Source organism: Neomonachus schauinslandi, chromosome 6 (assembly GCF_002201575.2).
Source record: "Neomonachus schauinslandi chromosome 6, ASM220157v2, whole genome shotgun sequence".
Lineage (NCBI taxonomy): Eukaryota > Metazoa > Chordata > Mammalia > Carnivora > Phocidae > Neomonachus > Neomonachus schauinslandi.
In genome coordinates this window covers 58,757,713-58,778,367 of record NC_058408.1, presented here as the reverse complement: position 1 = coordinate 58,778,367, position 20,655 = coordinate 58,757,713, and the positions used below count along the sequence as shown (strand labels likewise).

At 46.2% G+C, this 20,655-nt stretch overlaps 1 protein-coding gene across 1 annotated transcript in view; it reads left to right on the top strand.

Moving 5' to 3' along the window:
* Positions 1 to 8,211: 8,211 nt before the first annotated feature.
* Positions 8,212 to 20,655, top strand: part of STYXL2 (serine/threonine/tyrosine interacting like 2) — a 28,523-nt gene continuing 16,079 nt past the window's right edge. Inside the window, exon 1 of the mRNA XM_021682672.1 lies at positions 8,212 to 8,321. Within this exon, the coding sequence (XP_021538347.1) occupies positions 8,212 to 8,321 (110 nt within the window). The remainder of the gene's footprint in view (positions 8,322 to 20,655) is intronic.

The window sequence follows — 20,655 nt, the reverse complement described above, 5'->3', positions numbered from 1 at the left end:
CCCAGGGTCAAGTGCTGCCAGAAATACAAGAACAGGCTGAGCCAGGCACACTTTCCCCCAGGCCTCCCAGGGACCAACATCACAGTAAGCAGTATGGCTGGGTTACCAGGAAGCCTGGGGATGGGACTGGGGAGCAAAGGCAAGATGAGGCTCACACCTGCGTCCACAAGCCAGTTCCTCCCTGGAGCCTTGTTTCTTAAACAGTAGTCCCTAAATCAGCATCATCATCACTTGGGAGCTTGTTAGAAATGCAGCCTCTCAGGCCCTGCCCTACTGAATGGGTCTGCACATACACTTGGGTCCCTGAGTTGAGTCACCAAATCAGGCGCTGGACAGTAACTCAGGGAAGCCGCCAGATGGCGCAAAACTGACTCGAGTCACCAGTGGAGGATCAGCCCGGGCAACAGAGGTGACTGATCACACCTACTTTCCCTCAAGTTTCCAGATCTAGCTCTTAAACGTAGCCTGCACATCAGAATCACCTGGGTAACGCCTCAGTTCAGGAACTTGGACACCTAGATCCCAGCAAAGACCCCCCCCCACACACACACTATGGATCAAGCGTCCATGGATTTATTGAAAGATCTTTAGGTGGGGGAGAAAAATATATTTTCTCATCTAGTATATTTTGGGATGATAGATTCCTTTATTTCTCTGTGTAAAGCAGTGCCTTCCTCAGTTTTTCTAATTTAACCTTCAAAAAGGTTTCCTCTAGTTCCAGGAAGGTGGGGCTTTTTTTGTTTGTGTCTTTTATCAAGTCTTCAAAGATTTTAGTGACTCCAGGCAGAGCTGCTTACGGACTTTTTATTCCTCTGGTGGGTTCCTACTTTGTGCAACTACTTCCTTCACATCAAGTCTCATGGAGTCTAGTGGCTGGAAAAACTCCCGGAATGGAAGAGCCTTAGTTCTGTGCACAAGCTGGGGTGTTTTCTCTAACAGCCTTTGGGAGGGCTGATAACCCAGGGCTCGTCCACAGTGACTCTGACTCTCTTTCTTGGCACCCTTCTACCAGACCCCAGCACTCAGGCTATGGATTACCAAAGTCTACGAATTCTCTGTAACTTACACTTGCCCACACTGATAATATCAACAGCAATAATAACGGGCGTTTATTGAATGCTTATTATGTGCCAGGCACTGTTCCAAGATCTTTACATTTACAAACTCATTTACTATCCATAACAACCCTGTGGGAGGCACACTGCATTTTTGCACGTTATGGATTACCCTCCCCGTTTCACAGAGTGGGAAACTGAGGTTTTTGAAGGTTAACTAATTTGCCCCGGGCTAAAGTTGGTACAGGAAGAAGGCTGGCCCTCTCAATGCCTGTGAGGCAGTAGAGTGAGGTGATAGGAGGGGATGGGGACCCCTGCTCGGGAAGGGTGAAGTATTCTGTCACTGACAGTGTTTAGAATTGTCAGGCTGATTTTCAGTTGGTTTTAGGATTGTTTTTAGATTTTCTAATGTACTGCCTTCTATTTGGGTCCTTTCCATATGTGGTTATCTTCTGCCTCCCCAAAGTCTGTGGAGTCCTGGGGCCCATTGGCTCATCAGCTGCCCAGGACAGCAGCAAAATCTAGGTTATTACTGTGCAGGTTCAGATGGAGAAAGGAAGAAGGGCAAAGGCCAGTAGGTCCTCTGGAACCCAGCTCAAGCTCCACCTCCTTCAGGAAGCCTTCCCTCATTTCCCTGCTCCTCCCTCTGGTGTGCTCTCCTGAGACGCTGTGGGGAGGACCACCCCGTTGCTCTTAGGTTTGACCTTTGAACACCCTCATTGCTCACTTGCACAAAGCAATGGCTAATGGCTATTCTGTCCCCAGGTATTTCCATTTGGCAAATTGTCTGCGTGCCCCGAGCTGGCCACTGACCCGGCCACCAACCCAGTCTCCCCCTGCCCCACTGCTCCAGCCCCTTCCCCTTAGTGTAAGGTATGGAGGCTAAGGTGGTGGGCGCGTGAATCTGGACTGGGCAGTCTGGGAGGGTGGAGGGATGGGGATGGGGGCAGAAAACGCACATGAGCCTGAACACAGGCCCAAGAACTGGGTCCACTGGAGAAGTTCACCCCAGGGTCACGTGCCTTCTCAAAGGAAGAGGGAAAATGTGCAGGCAATTCAGAGTTAAGGCCACTTTTCATTCTAAGCTGGGGGAGCATTTTGTTTTAGAGTTTTTTCCCAGGCCAAAAATGCACTGGTTGCAGCCAGACCGCAAATGCAAGGATGTGTACTGGGGGGTAGGGGGGAGACATCCCTGGCAAGACTTCCAGCTAAGAAGAAGAGGATCAGAGTGTCCCTGGCCTTGTCCAGGGAGGATGGTCGTTTCCTTGCAGCCTCCCTCCCTCAGGACTTGAAGTACTCTGACTGTCTGGATCTGATGTCATTCCACAATCCTCGCTCCTGAGACACTTGCACCAGCTACGTGCTCAGTAAAGAGGTTCGGAGGAGGGAAAGACCCAACCAGGCTCTCCAGCCTGAGCAGGAGGGCATCTCTGCCCCCAGTCATTTGGGTCTCTGGGGGGCGGGGGGGCTTGAGCCAGACTGAGCTGATGGATCTTTTCCAGGTCTCCCTCTAAGCCTTGGCCCAGCCCTCCCCCAGCACGTCCACCTAAGGTCTCAAAGGACAGGTTTTGAGCGTTGGGAGGAGTGGGGTCCGCTGGGCAGGCAGGCCAGCTGGCCCTGAGGCTTGCTGAAGGGGCTGAAAAGCGAGCTCTAAATCAGAGCCTCCTTGACCCCACTTCCCAGGCCTTGGGGCTCCTAAGTTTCCCGGTAAAACTCTTTACCTCCTCCCCATTCTTACCAGATCCCTGAAGCTTGCAACAGTTTCTAAATTGCAGGCCGATGGGATTTCTCAGCATAGCCAAATACAATGAATGAAAGATACGCCTCAAATTCCCCCAACCCCAACCTCCCAGCTTCCATTCTCCACTCTACTTCTTCCCTGTGCCCAGTATCCTTACCACCAGCACCTCCATCCGAACCCGTGAACACTCCATGGGCCCCACGCAACCACTTTGCTATTGAAAAGCACTTGGTTTGGATTTAACCATTATATCAACAAATGTCTGATTTCTATTTTGTGGGGCTTCCCCATCTTCCCAGTTTTCAATGACCAGAGTATCAGAAGGGGTGAAGAGCTTTGACCTTTGGAAAGGGCCTTTCTAGTTTTTGAAGGGTTTGAGTCTTCTCTTGCTCGGGGAATGATACTAAGTTGGGTTGCTCTTCTGCCTTGGTCTCCCTATACGTGATAGGGAAGTTATCACTTTTACCACCGCCTTTTTCTCTAGTTTTAAGGCAGTGGTTAAAATCCCAGGTAGTGAACGTATCTAGAGCCACGCATCCTGGATTTTCTGGGACAACCTTGATTTCAAATACTTGGTCCCTATTGTCAGATCTGGTGTCAGATCTTGTGACCCAATTTGGGACCAGAATTTATGGTCTTGAAAATTTGTGAATTATTCCTTCCAGAAATGGGCTGGAATTTTATTGATTAGTATGCATAAACCATTCTGCTGCTGGGCGCTGGCCTGCACAGCAGAACCTGTGATGCTGCTCAGCGGGAATGCAGCCGTGTTACTGGCGGTCATCCCTCGGGGGGCACTGGGAGACTGTCAGCACTCAGTCCCCTTGTCTCCACCCACCCCCCCGGGCACCGGACAGGGGAGGGGCTTACTCACCGGCCCAGAGTGTGCACAGCACAGGCTGCATCTTCCCCACCATGGTCTCGCTTCCTCTGTGCCCCAAGCCCAGCCTGGCAGAGAGAGGCCCCAGGCAGGTCTGGGCTGGCTAGTTAAAGTCACAACGGCCTCTGGCCTTGCCCAGCCCTCTGTCCCAGTGGTTTCCCTTCTCCTGTATACCTTTGCCCAGCCTGCCCCCTCCCCTGTCAGCTGCTCAGCAGGACTGGCAGGTGAGCTCACTTATGGGACTGGACTCTTGCTCTGCCTACGCCACCAGAGGCCTTCCCCATCTTCACCTGCCCCCCCACACACACACCTTCTCTCCACTTAGCAGGTGTACAGAGCCCTGGGCTTCTCACCAAGGTGTGGGCTTCGATAACAGGAAATTACAATCTCATCATAAAAAGGGCATGATCTCAGAGGCAGGTTTTCAAAGCCAATAAAACAAGGGTGTTGCCCACAATTGCTGGAATACTCCCAAGCACAGTAGGATCTGTTCTTCTATTTCCCTCCCTTTCCTACAACCCCCACCCCACCCATGCTACAGACAGATGCATAAAGAAGACAGGAAGTCTCTAGGCTCAGAGAGTTGATCATTTGGTTGGGGAGATAGAGAGTACACAAGTAAACAAAGGAGACAATCCTAGAATAACCAGACCAACTTGTCTCAGTTTGCTGAGACTATTATAAGTAATGCTGCAATAAACATAGGGGTGCATGTATCTTTTCCCATTAGTGTTTTCATTTTCTTTGGGTGTATATTCAGTAGTGGAATTACTGAATCATATGGTATTTCTATTTTTAATTTTTTCAGGAGCCTCCGTACGGTTTTCCACAGTGGCTGCACCAACAGTGCAAGAGGGTTCTTTTTTCTCCACATCCTTGCCAACACTTGTAATTTGTTGGCTTTTTTTTTTTTTTTATTTTAGCCATGCTGGCATGTGTAAGATGATATCTCATTGTGGTTTTGATTTGCATTTCCCTGATAATGAGTGATGTTGAGCATCTTTTCATGTCTGTTGGCCCTCCATATGTCTTCTTTGGGAAAATGACATTCAGGTCCTCTGTGCATTTTTTAATCAGGTCATTTTTTTTGGTGTTGAGTTATATAAGTTCTTTATATATTTTGGATATTAACCCCTTTTAGGATTTATCCTTTGCAAATACCTTCTCCCAATCAGTAAGTTGCCTTTTCACTTTTTTGATGGTATTTTTCGCTGTGCAAAAGCTTTTTATTTTGGTGTAGTCCCAATAGTTTATTTTTGCTTTTGTTTCACTTGCCTCAGGAGACATATCTAGAAAAATTAAAGAAATTACTGCTTATGTTTTCTTCTAGGAGTCTTATGGTTTCATGTCTCACACTTGGGTCCTTGATCCATTTTGAGTTTATTTTTGTGTATGGTGTCAGAAAGTGGTCCAGTTTCATTCTTTTGCGTGTAGCTGTCCAGTTTTCCCAGCACCATTTATTGAAGGGACTGTCTTTTACCCCTTGGAACTGTCCTGGTTTTAAAGCAGAAAGTTCCTTGTCCCTGGAATCTCTTAGTCCCAAGCGAGGTGGGAATGGTTGGTCACCCTCCTTAGAGTGTGATGGTGCTAGGGGGAACATAACATGGACATGGTACAGTAAATGAGATTGGGGCAGGGGAAGGGGCCCCACTTTAGATTGGGTAGTCAGAACAAAATGGAGAGATGGTGTTACGGATCTCTATTTTACAAAATGGGATCTGAGTCTCAGAGAAGTGAAATGAGTTCTCAAAGGTTACATGGCTAGTAAGTGGTTGTCTGATTTCTAGTCCACCATTTCAGTGGCCTGATGTCCCACTCTGCAGGTAACTGAGGGTATATAGAAGACAGAGGCCATGTCCTCCTCCTGAGTGGTCCCTTCTTATCTGTTGCCTCTCTTAGGTGTGTTGGCTCTCCATCTTTTCCTCCGCCACTTCCCTGCCACCTTTTTATTCTCTGCACTGGCGTCCTGTCATCTTGAGCTTTACCCTGATTGATGCAGCCCTTCAGTCCTTCCCTAACCCTTCCCCCACAGCCCCATCTCACCTCTCTCTCAAACCACCTTTCATCTTTATGGAACCTTGAAGTGTGTGGGCCTGAAGTGAACCCCCATGTTTTCTCAATTGTGGTCATTCTTAGGCAGCCAATTACTGAGTCCCTATTTTGACGCCCAGGATAGAGGTTTGATGATTGGTCAGTGGTGGTGCCATGTGCCTCCTCAGAGATGTGTTCCTTGGTGACTCTTTCCAAAGGAGCCCCCCACTCTGGCCCTGCCAAGTCTCTGTCACACAACCTGTTTGCTTTCTTTTCAGTTCTAACCACTGACATCCCCAAACTTTGTTCATGCTAGTCCCCTCTGGAATTCCTTCCCCCATCACATCTGCTGTTATAATCCAACTTGTTTTTTAAAGGCCAATGCATGTATTACTACTTTTTCTATGAAGCTTTTCCTGACTTCTTCAGCCAGGAGATCTCTTCCCTTCTTTGAACTCACACAGCACTCTGGATCTCTCTTAGGATACTTAACAACATTCTGCCTTATGCTTGAGTTATTTTTGACCTGTGTTTCATTCCTCCTAATAAACTGTGAGCTCATTCATTCATTCAGCCAATTTTTGATGATACTATGTGCAGGGCATTATTCCACTTAGCTAGGAAGAAGGACAGTTTTGAGCATGTAATTATGTGTCTTACTAACTTTGGTCAAGGATAGTACCTGACGCATAGTGGGTAATTTGTGAATGGGTAGACAAATGGATGGAAGGACTGATGGATGAAGGTGTAATTATAGAATGTGTGGGATGAGGGGGCTGAACTATTGGGTTTTTGGTTTGCTTTGGACATGGTGATAATAAGAGGTGACAAAGAGGAGTAGAGTGGGTTATGAGCTCATTTGAAGTGTATGAAGCTTGTGGAAATTTTTTTTTTTTAGAGAGAGAAGGAGCATGGTGGGGGGAGGGGCAGAGGGCGAGGGAGAGGGAGAGAGAGAATCTTAAGTAGGCTCCTCGCCTAGCATGGAACCCAATGTGGGGCTCATTCTCACAACTCTGAGATCAAATCAAGATTTGGATACTTAACCAAGTGAGCCGCCCATGTGCCCTGAAGCTCATGGAATTTTTATACCATCCAGGTTTGCCACTTGACCATCACCATGAGCATAAATGTGGGGAAGGGATTGTGGAGGGTGAGCACAACTGCCCACTTTACTCTCCAGGGTCATTGCTGTTCAAAGAAATGTAACCCCGGTCAAAGCCATGACCATACCCTTTAGTAGCACCGTGGTGGGCTCCCGACGTTGATCCAAGCCCCTCCCCATTCTATATATCAGGTATTTTTTCCCAGGGCCCTCCAGACTGACATGGGGCTTGGATACAGTTTGTTTCATTCTTCGAGATTTTTGGTGTTAGACCATCTTCTGAAAAGACTTTGAATAGGTAGCCCCAGGCAAGAGGGTATGAAGAGAGAGCCCCCCAAAAACCCTTTTCTTCAGGCCTTTCCATCAGTGAAATGTGACCTTCTCCTAACTTTGCTCCTCAATGTCAGTGTCCGGTGTCCAGAGAATCAGCCAGGAGGGAAAGAGTTAAGTGGGGCCTGCTTTCAGGTCTGGGTCCTGAGACTGCATTCCTTCCTCCTAGAGATCTGCCAGGCTGTGGGGCCAGAGGCTAAATTTAGAAGGTAGCTAAGATTTCCTGTTAACAGCTGTCCTGCCCCCTCAGAGAAGAAGCACTGGAGAGAGGAGAGAGGTTGGTCCCTCTCACTGGTCGGAACTTTGGGCCATTTTATCTGGGTCCCTCAGCCCTTGTGTGACTGCCCTTTGGTGTGGAGATACAGGCAAACCCGTGGTGAGTGTGCTTTTCCCTTCGTTTTGTCCTGTGAGCCCAAGACTTACAAGCAGAGGGGGGCAGCAGCTCTGCCTTGAGTGTCAGGGCCCAGCCATGTGTGGGACCAGCCCTGAGGGATTTCATATTCCGCAGTAGGCTGTGGGAGGGCGCCTTGGCCAAGGGTAACGACTCCTGTGGTCTTAGGTAGAGACACTGAGGAAGGCCAGCTGCACCTCCCCCAGCAGAGGCGAAGGTGTATGCGTGTGTGCAGGCAGGCTATGTGCTTGTATGTGTGCCCATGCGTGCGTGTGGGGGCACACCCAGGGGCTTCGATAGAAAGATCTTTCAGGTCTAGGGAATTCACTGCTTTCCAACTGTGTTAGCTCTATTCATGCAAACCCAGGACCCTGTTCCCCTCACTGCTTCCCTCCTGGCAACTGAGGAAGGAGCCAAGCTGTCATTTCTTAAATATTGTGACTCCACGGTGGACAGTTTACACAGCTTGGGTGTGTGCGTCTTGGTGTCCTGGTTTAACGGTAGCTGGGCCAAGTCAGACTGGGTTTCCCCCCCATGGGTCCTCTCCCCACCAGAGAAGTAGCATGTGGTGACCTTCTCCCCGACATCACTGATATACCCCTTCCCCTCCCCCCTCCCCAAAACCTCTAGATTCCCTAACCACGTTTGTCATGCCAAACTTACAGAGACCAGCAGGCTGTCATGGCGACCAGTGGGGACCCAGAGGAGGAGCAGGTAGTCCCAAGTGAAGAGGATGAAGCCGACGTGAGGGCCGTGCAGGCCCAGTACCTCCGGAGCCCCTCCCCCAGCCAGTAAGTGTGCGCTTGCCATGCTCCCTGCCCCTGCAGCCCCACAACACGAGTGGGCGGGGGGGGGGGGGGGGCATGATGAGATGTGGGCCCCGGGGGAGCCTACAGCTACCACCTTAAGTTCACTCATTCAACAAGTATTATTGGGTACTTTTCATGTGTCACACTTTCTGGAAGAGGCAAGTAAGCAAACAGACCGCATTTTGATGTGGCGTGGTAAAGTGCTGGAATTCGTATGCCTCAGGTCTAGGGCATGGTCTAGGGCATGGTGGGCTAGGGAAGGAACCGCTGGACTTGGATGCGTCATAGGAGGCTTCCTGGAGGAGGTGATGCTGGACCTGAACCTCGAAGGAGGAGTAGGAATCTGACAGGCCCACCTGGAGGGTGATGCTTGACTCACTAGGATTGAGGCTGAGGATGGGGATGCTAGACCACAGACGGTAAGAGAAGGCATCAGGACAGGAAGGGGCATTAGACCAGGCCCTAGTACTGAGATAATTTCACATCTGTGATCAAGCCATGTCTTTCAAACTGGGATATGTGCACACCTGAAGGTAAGTGGCAGTGTGCGCAGGGGTAGATCAACATGGTGCATCTTCCTGGAGAGTCCTCTTAATTTTATGACAAGTAATTTAAAATTTTCCTTTACATAAAATCATTGAGGCTATATCAGGATGTAGATTGGAAAATTTGCATGAAATTTTAAGAAAAACCATGAGACATCAGAGAAATGCTTACTTGCCTGCTGAAGCAATGGTGTGTGTGCCTATTTATTTTCTTCTGCCATAAATCGTAGTGGAGGACCTGACTTCTAATCTTAGTTCTGTCACCAAACTTATGTGAAGAATCCCTTTAATTCTTGAGCCTGTGTCTTCTTATCTATAAAAAAAAGGAAGGAAAGATCCAACTAAGATATCTCATGGTAACTTTGCCTCAAACTGTCTGATTCTGCTTGTTCTGGGATCTTGCTGGCTTTTGCTTCTCAGAGCTTGAAAACCTTCCCCACTGGAATGAGATTCATCACTCATGGGTCAGGACACTTGGTCCAGATGTTGGGGACTTTTCCTTTAAAATTCAGCATTATGTTCTCACTAAGAAAACCTATCAGGATAGCATTTTTAAAATGTATCCCTCCCCTCTCTACACTACCAGACAAGGCAGAGATAGTTTTGTGCGTGATTGAGGTAGGTGATGGACGGCTTTGTGTAGTACTTAGGGTAATGTTAGCTGCTTTAGCAATTGGATATTTTTTTCTCACCCAAATAAATTCCAAAACAGGTACCTGAGCAGTGATTCAGGAACTGAGGCTCCTTCTATCCTGTAGATCTTCCATTTTAAGGCAGGCTGCTAAAGTTACTGGGCTCATCAGCATCAAGACAAAATGGGAAGAGAATGAGGAATCTCTCAGGAGGTTTTTATGGGCCAGGCCTGAAAATGGCCATTTCTCTTCCACTCATTTTCCATTGGCTAGAACTTAGCAAAGCCATGCTTTCTTATACGGGGGGATGGGAACTGAGGTCCATGAGTCCAGGAAAAAGAGGAAATGGGTTTGCTAATACATAGCTGTCTCAGCCACAGTGTACCTCTGTAGACAGCTAATATTCATGCTACCTTTTTCCCCAGTCATGAAACTCCCAAAGGAGACAATCCCAAAAGCAGTTTACCAACTGCTACATACAGTTCAAAGGCTAGGTTCTCTGAAGGGCGTGCATCTTCTTGCCCAGGTCAGAGTGCAGCACATTATGGTCCACAAAACAGTCTCCCATTTGATAAAGGGAGGAGTGGGAGGTATGCAGTCATCAGTCCATATAGTTAATGAGCACGTCTGCCTGAGAAGAGAGAAGATCTCCCAGACTTGACCTTGATTTGGCCCTCAGGGAGCATTTCCTTGTCTGTTGTTCTCTGTGGCCTCTAGCTCCACCCTCTGGGACTTTTTCCTTGTCTGTTATCCTCCAGAGCCACATCCAAACTGAGCTTGGAGAGTGTGTTTTCCTTGAAGGCTGTGTAGCTTTGGCAGACTAAGTCCTGCTTATGGAAATTTGGGGGCCCAAGGGCTGTTTAAGGCTGAAAGCAGCCAAAGGCTTTTTAAGGCTCATGGTTTCTTTGAAAATAGGATCTCTTTAAAAACATAGTAGGTTTCTTTTTTTTTTTTTTTAAAGATTTTATTTATTTATTTGAGACAGAGAGAATGAGAGAGAGAGAGCACATGAGAGGGGGGAGGGTCAGAGGGAGAAGCAGGCTCCCTGCCGAGCAGGGAGCCCGATGCGGGACTCGATCCTGGGACTCCAGGATCATGACCTGAGCCGAAGGCAGTCGCTTAACCAACTGAGCCACCCAGGCGCCCAAAACATAGTAGGTTTCTGATGGGTATAGACCAGACAACCTCATGTATCAGAAACCACACACCAAGTTCTTTCTTAGATATAATTTTCAACCTTGATTTATTTCTTTGCCTCCTTGTCTGCATACGTCACTGCCTAAGCTTAAGACTGTTATCTTCAAAAGGTATCTAATACCTTTATAACTAATGAACAAATGAGGGGAGAATGCAAAGCCAAAATGTAATCAACCCAAAAGAAGGCAAGAAAGAAGAGAAAAAGAATATAAAGAAAACATAACAAATAATAAGAAAACAGTAGGATGGTAGATTTAAACCCAAGTGTAGAAATAATTACTTTAAACCTAATAAAAATGAAATACTCCAACTAAAAGCAAATACTGTCAGACTCAGTTTTTTAAAAAGCCTACATACTGCTTATAGGAAACACACCTTAAGAAATAGAGATATACAAGGGGCACCTGGCTGGCTCAGTCAGTGCAGCAGGCAACTCTTGATCTCAGGGTCATGAGTTCCAGCCCCACATTGGGCATGGAGCCTACTTCAAATTAAAACAAAACAAAACAAAACAAAATAGAGATAGACAAAGGTTAACAAAGGCTAGAAAACTTAGACTACTCTGTCCTAGTTACAGTTGCTCTACCTTCAAAACTTAGTGGCATAAAACAACCACTTTTTAATGTTCACAATCAGGAAACTGCACGAGGTACAGCGGTGTGGCTCGTCTTTACTCCAAGATGTCTGGTGCCTCAGCTGGGAAGACATAGGTTCTGGGAGGACTTAAGGCTAAGGATGACTCACCAGCTGAGGGCTGGTAGCAGAGAGGCTTCTTCACATGTGTGACACTTCATTTTGAGCCGGGCTGTTGGCTAGAGCACCTAACATGGTCTTTTCCTGTGGTCTTTCCATGTGGGCCAGTTTGGTTTTTCCCATAGCCTAGTAGCTAAATTCCAAGGGCTAGCATCCAAGAGAACAAGACAGACGCGCATTGATTTTCATGAGCTAGCCGTAGAAGTCATGTAAAGGACCACAGAGGCTCAAAAGGAGGCAACCTAGACTCTGCCAGCTCTGCAGGGGTTTCGCAGTAACCCTGTGAAGAGAACAAGTGGGATAGGAACTATTGCGGCCATCTTTGGAAACTACCAAGTGCCGCAATCACAAACTAAAGCTATTTACTGACATCAGACAAGGAAGAATTTAAGGACAAAGAAGGATGTTTCACAACGATCAAAGGTGTGGTTCACCAGGAAGGTGTAATCATTTAAAATTTCTATGATCTGGGGTGACTGGGTGGCTCAGTCAGTTAAGCCTCCAACTCTTGATTTCAGCTCAGGTCATGAAATCAAACCCTGCATTGAGCTTCATGCTCAGCAAGGAGTCTACTTGAGAGTCTCTCTCTCCCTCTCCCTCTGGCCCTACCCCCACTCATGCTCGCTTGCTCTCTCTAAAATAATAAATCTTTTTAAAATAAATAAATAAAATTTCTATGATCTAATGATGTAGCCTTTAAAATGTATAAAGCAAAAAATTGACAGAACTAAAGAAAAAAATAAAATCCACAATCTTAGTCAAACATAAAATTTTTTTAAAAACCACCTCAGCAACTGATAGTATGAGGCAAAAAAAAAAAAAAATCATTAAGAATATAGGAAGGGGGTGCCTGGGTGGCTCAATCAGTTAAGCGCCTGACTCTTGATTTCAACTCAGGTCATGATCTCAGGGTCATGAGTTTGGGCCCCACATGGGGTTCCCCACTCAGTGGGGAGTCTGCTTCTCTCCCTCTGCCCCTCCTCCTGCACTCATACACTCTCTCTCCCCATCCCCTCTCTCTCTTTCTCTAAAATGAGTAAATCTTAAAAAAAAAGAATTTAGGAAGTTTGAACGAAACAATAAACAATATTAACCTAGTTGGCATTTATAGAACGTGTACCCAACAAGTGCAGGATACACATTCTTATCACATGCACATGGAACATTTATCAAAATAGATCATGTATTGGCCATACATGTGTCAACAAATTTTTAGATTTGTTATATGCTTGAAATCATATAAAATATGTTCTTTGACCTTGGGGGAATGAAGCTAGAAATCAATAAAAGCAAAAATATATGATCGAAATTCTAACTAAAACCACAATTCAATACTACTACATACTCACCAGACCATCTAAAATTAAAAACCGATGGTAGCATCTATAAATGAGGATGTAAAATAATCAGAACTCCATTCATAGTTGGGAAGAGCATAAATTAGGACAACTACTTGGAAATCTCTTTCATAGTATCTACTAAAGCTCAACACATGCCTGTCCTGTAACCCAGCAGGCTCACTCCTGACACATACTTAACAGAAACAAGGACATTTGTGCACAAGAAGAGAAGACCTAGAATGTTTCTGTAGCTAACAGCCATTAAGGGTACAGAATGTGTATATAGTATGATGAACTGTCCGGTTAACGGTAGGCTGGATAAATGAAGTCTGGTATATGTATATATTTTTAAATGCTGCCCTAGGGAATACACATTTCTATTAAGTGCTTATCATGTTGGTGTGATTGAGCTTCTTGGATTATTGGTTGGGGAAGGCAGACCGTGAGCACTGGTTGTGAAGGTGAGAAGTGGGTCACTGCAAGGGGAGGCAGGAGACAGGGAAGGCCAACTCTGCTGGTTTCCCAGTTCCACATAGTTGGCCGGCCACATACAGGACAGAAGCATTGGTTTGTAATAGAGAAGTGCCGATGGTATTCAGTCCTTAGTGCCTGCCTCATTCCTGGGCAAAAACAGGCTCAGCCGGAAAGCCCCTCTTACATGTGGATGCGCTGAGCTTTTCCACGGTCCCACATACAGAGCTAATTTCCTCCAGGTTCTCAGGGACTCCTGTTGGTTTTGATGTTTTTCTTGGTTTGTGTACGTTCATTAGCAATTGGTTTTTGAACCTGATCCCAAATCAGCTGGCTAGCCCTTTGCAGAAATTTTCAAGGGAGGCAAACACACAGTGACACTTGATGGGCTGCCCCTTCCTACAATGATCATCATAAAACCTGGAGCATAAACTGTTAGAGCTGCACTGGCTTTGAGTTATCGTTCGGTCAATCCCACTGCATTACAGACCAGGCCTAAACCAGCTCAGATGAATGAGCCTATAGTATCTTTAAAAATGAAAAGGCAGGGGCACCTGAGTAGCTTCGTCAGTTAAGTGTTTGCCTTTGGCTCAGGTCATGATCTCAGAGTTGTGAAAACGAGTCCTGCATGGAGCTCCTTGCTCAGCCCGGAGCCTGCTTCTCCCTCTCCCTCTGCCCCTCCCCTCACTTGTGCGCACGCTCTCTCTCTCTCTGATAAATAAATAAAATCTTTAAAAAAAAAAGTGAAAAGGCAACCCCACAGGCCAGAAGAAAAATTTGCAAATCACATATCTGATAAAGAACTTGTATCCAGAATATATTTTTAAAAGCCTCTCAAAACCCAATAAAAAATAAACAAGCAACCCAATTTAAAAATGGACAAAAGACTTGAACAGATAGTTCACCAGAGATGGTATGTGGATGGCAAATAAGCACATGAAAAGATCCTCAAAATCTTTAGTCATTAGGGGAATGTGAATTAAAACCACCATGAGATACGGTTACCTACCTATTAGAATATCTAAAATTAAAAAGATTGACCATACCAAATATTGGTGAGAATGTGGAGTACCTGGAATCCCACAGCTGGTGGAAATGTAAAATGGTCCAACCATTTTATAAACTTCTTTAAAAAGTTAAACATACACCTGCTTAAACGGACACCTACACCTGTATGATCTAGTCATTCTACTCCAGGGTATTTACTCAAGAGAAATGAAAGCCTACGTCCATGCAAAGACTTGTACATGAATGTTCAGAGCAACCTTATTCGTAATAGCCTAGAAACAACCCAAATGTCTATCAACCAGTGAATGGATAAATACACTGTGGTAAATTTATATGCCGGAATACTAGCCAGCAGGAAAAAAAGGAACAAATTATTGATTCATACAAAAACATCGATGAATCTCAACATAACTATGCTAAATAAAAGCAGTCAGACAAAAAAAGAGTGCATACCATATGATTCAATTTATATAAAATTCCAGAAAACGCAAATGACTCTGTATAGTGACAGAAAGCAGACCCGTGTTTGCGGGGGAGGTCCCGGGGCTGTGGGAGGGCCAAGGGGGGCTTACAAAGGGGTGTGAGGAAACTTTGGAGGGCCAGAGGTAAGTTCACACCCTTGACTGTGGTGATGGTTTCCCAGCTGTATATGTAAGTCGAATGTTAACCGTTCTGTACGCTTCAAATATGTGCCGTTTGTATAACAATTACACCTCAAAAAGCTGTGCTTTTCTGGAAGCTACGAAAGGGGAAATAAAACTCTTCTAGGAGGCAGTGTCATGCTGTGGAAAGAACTTAAATGGCATAATTGAGGCCAAGATCAAAGGCAGGTCTGCTCTCCCACTTATTAGCTATGAGAGCTTGCTTAAGTTACTTAATCATGAAATTGGAATTCCAGTTTACCCAGTGGTAGAAATTAAATAATATAATATAACGTATGTTGTTTATAGTATGTGATCTATGATATAGAACATACACTGTTTAACACGTATATAAAGGCATATTAGGTATTGATAAATGGTGGCTCTCTTTCCTTTTCCTTCCAGAGAAAGATATCTGATGGTAACTCAGGATGTCATGAAATTTTTGTTTAACCAGGGACCCACCCACTCTAGTTAAAATGCCATGTTTCTCTCATTCTGCTCTAAGCAAATACTGTATTCCAAGCAACTGATCATCACCATTGCCATTGGTCTCCAGCCTGAACAGTTCCCTCTGTACTTAATTTGTGCCTGAAATTCCAGCCTTCTTGTTTTATCTCTTTAGTTAAAGGCTTGAGCATTTTAAAAATTAAATATACACTGAGTCAGCAAATACCCCATCAGCCACTGTCGGTCCCGGTTTCCTAAGGCTACTGTAAGAAATTACCACAAACAGAGTTGCTTAAAAACAACACAGATATATTCCCTCACAGTTTTAGAGGCTGAAAGTCTGAAATCAAGGTGTTGGCAGGGACAGTTTCCCTCTGAAGGCGTTAGGAGGGCTTCCTTGCCTCTCCCAGCTTCTGGCGGCTTCCAGGAGTTTCTTGGCTGGGGCTGTGTCCCTCCAACCCCTCTGCCTCCATCTTCACATGTCTCTTCTTCTCTCTCTTCTCTATGTGTCCTTCTTAAGGACATTTGCCATTGGTCTTAGGGCCCATCCTAACACAGGATGATCTCATCTCAAGATCCTTTACTTAATTACATCTGCCCAGATCCTTTTTCCAAATCAAATTGCATTCACAGGTTCTGGGAGACACACCTTTTTGGGGTGCCACCATTCAACCCACGACAGCCCCAGATCCAGCCCCTGGGAGACATAACTACTCTTTCCTATGGAACCAAGATAGGACCTTGCCAAGTCTATCCCGGGCCGCAGACAGTCACTGCCAGTCATCCAGAGCTGGTTCAGGGACGAAGTCTGCTTGCTGCACTGACAGGTGTCTTAACATTTCCAACCTCATCAGTAGATGGCATCCTGGGGTGAACCTGAGAAAGGGGAATAGACAGTGGATAGAGGTGTCGCATCTTCATTTTTGCCTGCCTTAGGCACTGACCTCAGATGCCTTAAATTCAAACCCATGTCTGTGAATTATTCTCTCTGGAAGAAAACCTTCGGCTAGAGATTCATCCATCTCCCAGCGAGACAAATTTCCCTAGGTAATTTATGAGTTAACACTAAAATGTAAAACCTCCTGTCCAACGGGGCAACTTGGTGGGGCTTTGCCTGTATCTATCATCTCCGTCAGAGCTCCCCACTTAACCAAATGAGCAACAGTCTAAGAAATCAGTGCGCTTGTGCCCTGAACCAAGCTCAAGGCAGGCCCTCCCCTCCCTTACCAGGAGACTACAGCCCCCCAAGCCCTCTCCTGCAGGTGATCTGGAGCCCACCTCTGCCGCTCCTCTTCCTCCTTAGCTATGACCAATTTTCTTTTCCTTTGCAAATGAAGGATCAGACTTCTTTATTCTTCTCTTGTTCTGATCTGGAGACTGTTTCTCTGTTTTCCTTTATCTCTTTCCGAGTTAAAATTCATTTCTTGCTTTGGCTTTCTGGATCTGAAATTGTTAAGCCTTCGCAGTTTCTAGAGCTCCTTGATTATCTGCTCAGGCCAGGTCTCGTGATAGCATTTTCCCCTCCACCTTCAGGGAAGCTCCTTAACTGTGTTGTGCCTAACGTTTCCTACAGTGAGGTCTCCGTGGCTGGTAACAGCAGGCAGGACTGGGTCATGCAGTGTCAGGTCTGAGTGTCCTTGGGAAATGGCTACTCCTAGCTACCCTTGCCCTTTTATATTTCTTTTTTCTGTGAAGATTTTTCCAGCTTTCACAAAGCCTGCCAGAAGCAGCTTGCTATAAATCAATTTTCTTTAGTTTACTGACTTCTCTCCTTCTTTGGAACCTGAACTTTGCCTGTGTGGTCACTTTCTCTGAAGTGAATGAACGCTTAGAAGAAACTCAGAAATCTGTTCCTTTTTTTGCAGAAGCCAAATCAAGACAGACACCCCTTCCTGGGCCACTGCCTCCACTTCATTTCCAAGGGACTCCTTGAAATGAAGTGATCAGCTGGCAAGGGGTCTGGGTTGACGGACCCGGTCTGTGCCTTGACAACCTGGCAATTGGTTTAAAGCAGTGGGTTTCAAATTTTGGTGACTGTAATCCAGGGTAGGACATGCCATTTACAGCTCAACTCAGAACATACATTCAGGTCTGTCTAAATAAAAAAAAAAAAAATAGGTTTAACAAAATTATACTCATCTTAAAATGGATGGTACTAGTCTACTCTCTTTTTTTCTTTCTCTTTCTCCCTCCCTCCCTTCCCCTCCCCTCCCGTCCCTTCCCCTTCCTTCCTTCCTTCCTTCCTTCCTTCCTTCCTTCCTTCCCTCCTTCTTTTTCCAGATGCTGGGCAGGGCCCATTGAATTGATTTTATGATACACTAATGGGTCACAGTCTGCAATTTTGAAAAACACAGGTTTAAAGAAAATGGCACCAGTCTCCTGCTGTTCATTAGGAAGTCCCTCAAACTCTGCTTTATTGTTTCTCTTTCAAATCACCCTCAAGGCTTTTTAGCTGCTGCTTTGTGATCCTGTGATGAGGTGTATATCGATCCTAGATTCTCTCCTTCCCTGCCTGTCTCTTTGAACAACCAGCCCTTGCTGCTTTCCAATCAGGGTGTGAGTGTCATTTCACTCTGTCTCAGGTCTGTGGGCGGAGGCACAGACGTGGTCATAAATCAGAACCTCCCGGGCCACTGTCTCACTGACCTTGCAAATATAAACAGGGCCAGTGGTTCAGGTCTCGCTTTGCTTCCTCCTTTCTTTCCCTGCAGGCCTGCTTCTCCATGGAAAACACAGGAAACACTTCTGGATGCCTAAACTTTGTTCTCCACTGGGTCCTTTTTGGGTCCCACCCCTACACTTGACTTAGTAAACCGCATCCGTGGAAAAACAATTTCGGACTGTTAGGTTTACATCTCCTTTTCCCTTAGTAGTTGATTCATAATGTACATCCTAGACTCAACACTGTAATGCTGAGCTCAGTTTACTGTTGTTCACATGCTTGCGTCAGCAGCCAAGAAGAGATATATCATGGGGCTGGGGAGAGAATCTGTTTTTCACACCCCTCTTTTCTCAATCATAAAAGCACCAGCTTCTGAAAAGTGTCCTGGGTAGAGTCTTCAGGAGTCTCCTATTCACTGACTCATTAGCTGAAGTTCAATCTTGACCACGCACAAGAAGGGAGGATGTTTCTCCGTCATTTCTATTTTCAGATTTCAATTTCAAATTCTCCCCGATCAAGCCCACAGCCTCAGAGTTCAGGTATATTTAGGACAGATTCTCAGTTCCCTGTATTTGTCATGTGAAACCAAATCCACACCATCTGAAGTCAATGTGTTGAGGGAAAATGGCCTGATCATGGGCTCGCCGATCCTTCCAGGCAGGGATCCAGGTGACACGGGCAGGTGAGTTCCTCCCAAGCCTTTCCACACACCTGCCAGGTGAGGGCTCCTCCTCTGTCCCTTTTCAGTTCGTGCCCATTGTTTGGAATACTGACTAGAGATGTGAGAAAGCCTCCTCCAAGTGCAGAGCCGCGGAGGCCTGCAGAGAAACAGAAAAACGACCTGTGGGAGACATGAGGGGCTGTGCCTGAAGAAAGCCCCTCTCAGCCCCATGGACCGCAGGGGTTCTCCGCTAATTCCCTGCTCAGGGTTTTGCTTCGATCTCCCCCGCTCCCCGCCCAACCTCATTTTACATAATACTGACCCTTAATAAACAAAATGATTGTTTTACTAATAATAGTATAAATAAAAAATAATAGTAAATATTGTTTATAAATAAAAGAACAAAACTCCCTTAATAAATATTGTTTATTTATGAGGATGTCGCTCACATTTACATAAAATGTGAGGTTCTGACTCTAGTTTTGTGAAATGTTGCTAGTTTAAAACGGAGACTGCCCTGAAACCTGGGCCCCCGTGCCCACAGGGTCTGGTGGTGGCAGGGTTTGCTCTCACACTGGTGTTACTTTGTTGTTACTTCCTGACTGCAGCAAATCTGGGTCATTCGCTGATATTTATTAGGTTCTGTAGCACTATTAGGGAGAAGAGTGCCTTAGCATTTGCTCAAATCTCACTTCTTAGCCCTTAGTGCCTGTTACCTGTTGCTGCATAACAAATTTACCCCGAAACCTAAGGACCTAAGGCAGTGATTTTAGTTTGCTCCCCTCATTGTGGGTTAGGAGTCTGGACAGGAATCCACCGGGCAGCTCGTCTGTGTGGTGTCAGCTGGGGTGGCTTGCCAGGGGGAGGAACCACGTCTAAGAGACGCATCTACGGGGCCGGCTATGGGCTGGGAGCTCGGCAGGAACAGTTGACCGATGGCTTTTTTGGCTTCGTGGTCTTGAGGTAGTAGGACTTCTTTTTTTTTTTAAGATTTTTTATTTATTTGACAGAGAGAGACACAGCGAGAGAGGGAACACAGCAGGGGGAGTGGGAGAGGGAGAGGGAGAAGCAGGCTTTCCGCAGAGCAGGGAGCCCGATGCGGGGCTCGATCCCAGGACCCTGGGATCATGACCTGAGCCGAAGGCAGATGCTTAATGACTGAGCCACCCAGGCACCTGGGGAACTCAAGTCTTCAAAGCACCAGCCATGGTCCCTTGCTCATAGAGGGTATGGTTTAGTACAGGAGATGGGTATTTATCAAATGATTTCCTAAATAAAAGGAAAATTGCATCTGCTAGAAGCACCATAAAGGAAAGGCATATGGTGTAATGAGAGGCGGAGTCAGGGAGAAGTGATGATTGAACTGAGATCTGAAAGATAGATGCAGTGGAAAAAACTGAGCATCTAGGCAGTGGAAATGGGCTTCTGCAAAGTCCCAGGGCAGAAGGAAGCTTGGTGAGGATGGGAAGCCAAAAGAAGTTTAGCGTCCTAGAAAGGAGTGAGCCGGAGGGGAGCCAGTGCAAGCTGAGGCTGGAAAGGAGAAAGAGGCCAGAGACGGCAGGGCCCTGGAGACCATTGGGTTTGCTCCCCAAGATGGTATGTGGACACCTTGCCCAGTACCTGGCAAATTCCATCCATTTATCCATCCATCTGTGTTCATCCATCTACCCATCTGTCCACCTACCATCCATTCCATCTGATCTCAGTCTGCCTGATCACCCTCCATGGGCTGGCAATACAGGGGTAAATAAAATGACCTAATGTGTGCCTTTACAGAGCTCATGCCCACCCCCACCAGGTGTTCCACTCTTTACTACCTTCACCAAAAAATGAGACCTCTCCAGTTCCAACATGCAAGGATGAATATCCCACACACTTCACCCTTAATCCACCCCACCCCCACTGTCATACTTACTTAAAAATGCATTTCTTGAGTACTTAGAATAGTAGAGGAGT